Source organism: Sinocyclocheilus rhinocerous, unplaced genomic scaffold (assembly GCF_001515625.1).
Source record: "Sinocyclocheilus rhinocerous isolate Xijiao unplaced genomic scaffold, SAMN03320098_v1.1 scaffold191, whole genome shotgun sequence".
NCBI lineage: Eukaryota > Metazoa > Chordata > Actinopteri > Cypriniformes > Cyprinidae > Sinocyclocheilus > Sinocyclocheilus rhinocerous.
In genome coordinates, this window is record NW_015625580.1 from 755,979 (window position 1) to 761,457 (window position 5,479).

Below are 5,479 nucleotides of genomic sequence, written 5' to 3' on the forward strand. Positions count from 1 at the left end.
GCACTGGATAGCTGGCCAATCAGCGTACACCTCGCTTTTCAGAACGATGAGCTTTGTAAAAATCTATGCGTTTCAGAAAGTCATAGGCATAGAGGAGCAACAATAATGTACATTATGTGGAAAATAATGTTTTTTTTTAACCTTAAACCGCATAAACGCATTGCATTACACCAAATACACAACATAATGTTCTTTTTAGCAACGTCATATGACCCCTTTAATTGGCTTCTCGAGTGCACGTAAGTGGAAAAAGTAGCTGTGATGGATTTCAAAACACCGTGGATCCTAGATGAAAATCTAGGGTAATGTAGAGTACTTGTACACATAAAGATGTGCTTCATAAACCTTCCTTGATAGATCTAAATTCATTGAATACCCTCTGACCACACAAACTGTGAGCTCAGAAACCCTGACCACGAAGTAAAGCCTTTCATCACGGGCACAAGGGCGAGCATACATGCTTCACTTGAGTCTCCTATTTGAAACTGCCACTGAATCTATTTTCCTAATCCATGAAGCATGCTGCCTTTCTCCATTTCCCAGAAACATCCTCACTGTTCTCATTTGGGCTTAAGTAAGTAACCCAATCCTGTCCCTATTTACCCCAAAGCCCTCAGCGCTCACCTATAACCAGTGAGGAGACAAATCTCCAGTTACCTTCACACCTACTTCAGTGAACGTTCCAAGCTGTGGCTAACTCTAAAAAGCTAGCAGGTATTTATGAATTAACTTGCACACAGCCAATCCGCCAGTCATTCCCTCCCATTTCTCACCACAATCGGCTGTCTGAAGTATTCATCTACTGCAGCTCCTCTCAGCGCAGACAGATCCACCCCATGGAAAGATGGCTGGTACCTGAAATCAGTTTTGTAAGTATAAGCACAAAATAAATGATCCAGAGTTATGTGTTAGTCATCTGCTACCATCTTAAATTACTGTCTGTTTATTCACACTTTGAGACTATTATTTGACATCTGCATCTGAACTCTCCCCCCACCCAATGTCCTTATTCTCATTTTAGAAAACACACCAGAAATTGGCCTTTGTAAACTGCTCCATGTAAAGCTGCTCATCTGTGAAAGGGGCGAGGTGCACGTCTCCAATGGTGGGAAACATTTTGCCTGTAAAGAGAACAGAGGTCTGTTATGTACAAATATTGATACACTATGTATACAGTGCCCTCCACTAATATCGGTAACCTTGGTAAATATGAGCAAAGGTGGCTAAAAGGTGGTTTATCCTTTTGATCTTTCATTCCAAAAAAATTTACAAAATTCTAACCTATCATTTAAATAAAACAATGGAAAGTGGGAGGAAAATCTCATTATGAAATGTTTTTCTCTAGTTCACATTGGCCACAATTATTGGAACCCAATTATTGCAACGTCCTTTTCCCAAGATAACAGCTCTGAGTTTTCTCCTGTACCACCTCATGAGTTTGGAAAACACCTGACAAGAGATCAGAGACCATTCCTTCATCCAGAATCTCTCCAGATCCTTCAAATTCGCAGCTCCATGTTGGTGCTTCTTCTCTTCAGTTCACCCCACTCATTTTCTATAGGGTTCAGGTCGGGTAACTGGGACGGCTATGGCAGAAGCTTCATTTTGTGCTCAGTGACACATTTTTGTGTTGATTTTGATGTTTGTTTTGGATCATTGTCCTGATGGAAGATCTAACCACGGCCCATTGTAAGATTTCTAATTGAGGAAGTCAGGTTTAGATTTTGTATCTGTTGGTATTTGATAGAATCCATGATGCCATGTATCTGAACAAGATGTCCAGGACCTCCAGCAGAACAATAGGCCCACAACATTAAAGATGGAAGTCAAGGCTGGAAAATCTCATGCTCCTAGTCACCCTGGTGTGCTAAAAAGTTTTTAATTATAAATGGGAATATACTTCAGAGATATTTTATTCTGAAGAATTTCTAGGGGTGCCAATAATTGTGGCCAACGTGTATTAGAGAAAAACATTTATTTCATGATATGAGTATCTCCTTCACTTTCAATAGTTTTACTTCAATGAAAAGGTTAGAATTTTGTGAATTTTTTGAATGAACGATCAAAAAGATAAACAATGCAGATTTATTTTCACAGCCGCCTTTGCTCATATTTACCGAGGGTGCCAATATTAATGGACGGCACTGTATGTCAGCCTGCCTTTGTCTGGTTATTTTTATTTACACAACCTTTTTACCGTTGGGCTTGAGGAACTTCTTGGCATGCAGATAGCTCTCCAGCATCCTTTCGTTGAACAGCATGTAGCCCATGGGTTCAGAGATAATTATGTCCACCTGCTCGGGTAGGGACACTTCCTCCACTTTACCAGGAATCACCAAAACACGTTCTGACATCCTGTTACTGTTCACAAGAACCTGTGGACACACAATTATTAGCATTACTACTACTACTACTTAGCATGACTTTCAATTAGCCAATGCCAAAAGCCATCTTATTATGAAATTCTGCATTTGGTACAATACCAGCTTCTTGGTATCAATACTAAATCTAGATTGTCAAGCATTCAGGTCCTCAGGAGAGGATTAAACAATACTCCAGAATTGTATATAATAAAATTTTACTATCAATTATATCACCATACATTTTTGGTACAGATATCCCACGTCACTCAATTACTTGCATATTTATAAATGATTAAATGTGACTACACATGTGAAATATACACTACCATTCAAAGGTTTGGGCAATATTAGGCAGCACAACTGTTTTCAACATTGATAAAAATAAGAAAAGCTACAAATTATCATATTAGAATGATTTCTAAAGGATCATGTGATACTGAAGCCTAGAGTAATGATTCTGAAAATTCAGCTTTGTCATCACAGAAATTACATTTTTAAATATATCCAAATAGAAAACAGACATTTAAATTGTAATAATATTTAACAATATTACTGTTTTTACGGTTTGTTAGATCAAATAAATGCAGCCTTGGTGAGCAGAAGAGATGTCTTTCAAAAACATTTGAAAAAATCGTATTGATCCCAAATCTTTGAACAGTACTGCATGTTAGTGATTGAGGAATCTGTCATACCTCTGCATGTTGAGCCATGGTACTGGCCTCGACAGCATAAACTTTACGGGCACCAGCCTGAGCTGCGAAAAATGACAGAATCCCAGAGCCACAACCTACATCCAGAATCACCTGAAGCGAAAAGGACGGACAGGGAAGAATGAGAACAAGTATCACATGATTTGACACAACCAGGTCCAAACTACAGGTTTAATTTAATAGTAGTTCATTCAGAGAAGCATTCACAAGGAATAGCCGTTTTAAATGAAGTGGACTCAAATGTCCATTTTCACTTAGTTGTAATAAGTCAACTGTTCCAGTTTTAGATGTTTTGTTCTGGACAACATCAAAGCTAAAAGTCAAGGTCACAATAGCCAAAATGCCTGACTAATGATTTCTTTTTTTTATTGGAGAACAAGAAATGCGACAATAAGCACAGAGAAAGCAATTCTGAAACTACTCAACTCTATGCTATCTATACAGTAACAGATGCATCAACAGAAGAAATAACAGTACTTTATCCTTGAAGTCAGTATGATTCTGGAGGATGGCCCGTTGATATGTTCCAGTTCGCACATAATCCTGCATCATATTTTGTTGCTGAGAGAGGTAGCCATAAAACTGAAGAAAAAAAAAAAAAGAGGACATTCATATCATGCCACTTCTGTTGACGCTACAAGTCAAATTTCTCCATTAGAAATAAAGGCTAGCCTGGATACCTTTTAAAACTTATTTAAAAATACCTCTTACGGTTGTAAACCAGGAATAAAATGGGTTCAACAAATGACAATGTGTTTTGTTTATGCATGTTAATTAGAAGCCAAACACACCTGGAAATACTGTACAGCTGAGGACTCCTCCGTCCTATCACTGAAGACCGAGTGTTCACCCCCATGTCCACGACAATTCTTCAGGAGGTTATAGAACGACGAGAAATCTGGCAAACACAACACCACGGAACACATCAAGAGATTACAAGCTTCACAGCACCATCCCTTCATTCAGGTTTGCCCACAATCATTTAAATTAAAAGTTTGTACACAATGACTGACTGCAGCTGTGCTTATCTGAATGTTTGTTTGTTTATGGTTAATGGCATGCCAGCTAACATGGCTATAGTCATGGCGAGAAAAGGGGGAAAAATTATAGATTTATCTTTTATTAAAATTCTAAAACTAAAACTTGTTTCACTTCGTTTTCCTAAGAGTGAACTGAAAAGTGAAAAGAGTGAAACTGAAAAAAGTCCTAATGGAGTGAAAATATCAAAATATGCTTCGCTTGTCTGAATGTCTCTCAGCGAACTGCTAAATTACCATAAAGCCCGATGTGCTCGTAAAAGGTGGTGAGTTTTACCTGCTGGAGATGCAAACTGCAGGAGGACACTGTTACAGCCCAGAGTAATGATGAAGGACTGCTTCCCAACACGACTGCATTCTGTCTCTCGTGATACTGAACACTTAAAGACACACGTCTCCTCATCTGTGGAGGAAAGCAAATGCATGGAGGTAAATATGCCTCACCCTTAAACAGATCAGTGTTCTGATATTATCCCATTGTTTACAATTTTCATTGAAGAAAAACTGAATAAATTACTTACTTTTGAAGAATGTTTCAACAGTTTTTGTCCATACAATGGAAGTCAGTGGGGTCCAAAACAACACTGGACCCCGTTGACTTGCATTATATGTACAAAAAAAGACATTCTTTATAAACATTTGTGCACAACAAAAAAATTTAAAGTCATACAGGTTTGGAATGACATGAGGTACCGTAAGTGAACTATTGCTTTAAAATGGGACAGGAGAAATTAACGAATTATGCTCGGTCCTTAAAGGTTACTACCACCTAAACAAAAAAGCAAATCAAACTAAACTAGACCGGTTCAAAAACCTTCTAACCACTGCAAAAGTAAGCTGTGATGCCAGGATGAGGGATTTTGTCATCTATTTGTCCAGCTGTTGCAGGATTAGGTCAAGCTTTCCATAGACAGATTAGGCTGGTATTCATTTATATAATTGAGTTGAAAACAAGTTAGTCTCTACAGCAGCTCAAGCAAACACCTCTAAAACAGAGGGCAGGGGAATAAGGCCATGAAAATCTGAGCTTTAGGAGTGACGCTTGCATGGGTGTCGGAAGCAAAAAAATGTGGGTGGGTCGAACATAGTGTAGGTGTAACAGTAATTTAATGCTGCAACAAAGAATACATGATGCCTTTAAAAGCAACAGGCGAACAAATGATGAACATTTACTTAAAGGGGTCATATGATGTTGCTAAAAAGAACAGTATTTTGTGTATGTGGTGTAATGAAATGTGTTTATGCGGTTTAAGGTTCAAAAAACACATTATTTTCCCCATACTGTACATTATTTTTTCTCCTCTATGCCCGCCTTTCTGAAACGCATCGATTTTTACAAAGCTCATCGGTCTGAAAAGCGAGGTGTGCT

The 5,479-nt window shown here is 38.3% G+C and overlaps 1 protein-coding gene across 1 annotated transcript in view; it reads right to left on the reverse strand.

Annotated features, from left to right (window-relative positions):
• Positions 1–5,479, reverse strand: part of LOC107753277 (histone-arginine methyltransferase CARM1) — a gene marked incomplete at its 3' end in the record, with an annotated part of 19,717 nt that overhangs the window by 7,472 nt on the left and 6,766 nt on the right. The window contains exons 2-8 of the mRNA XM_016569409.1: positions 4,388–4,513; positions 3,865–3,971; positions 3,551–3,655; positions 3,056–3,166; positions 2,198–2,375; positions 1,031–1,121; positions 774–855 (exon numbers count right to left, since the gene is read on the reverse strand). Coding sequence (XP_016424895.1) covers positions 774–855; positions 1,031–1,121; positions 2,198–2,375; positions 3,056–3,166; positions 3,551–3,655; positions 3,865–3,971; positions 4,388–4,513 — 800 coding nt within the window. The remainder of the gene's footprint in view (positions 1–773; positions 856–1,030; positions 1,122–2,197; positions 2,376–3,055; positions 3,167–3,550; positions 3,656–3,864; positions 3,972–4,387; positions 4,514–5,479) is intronic.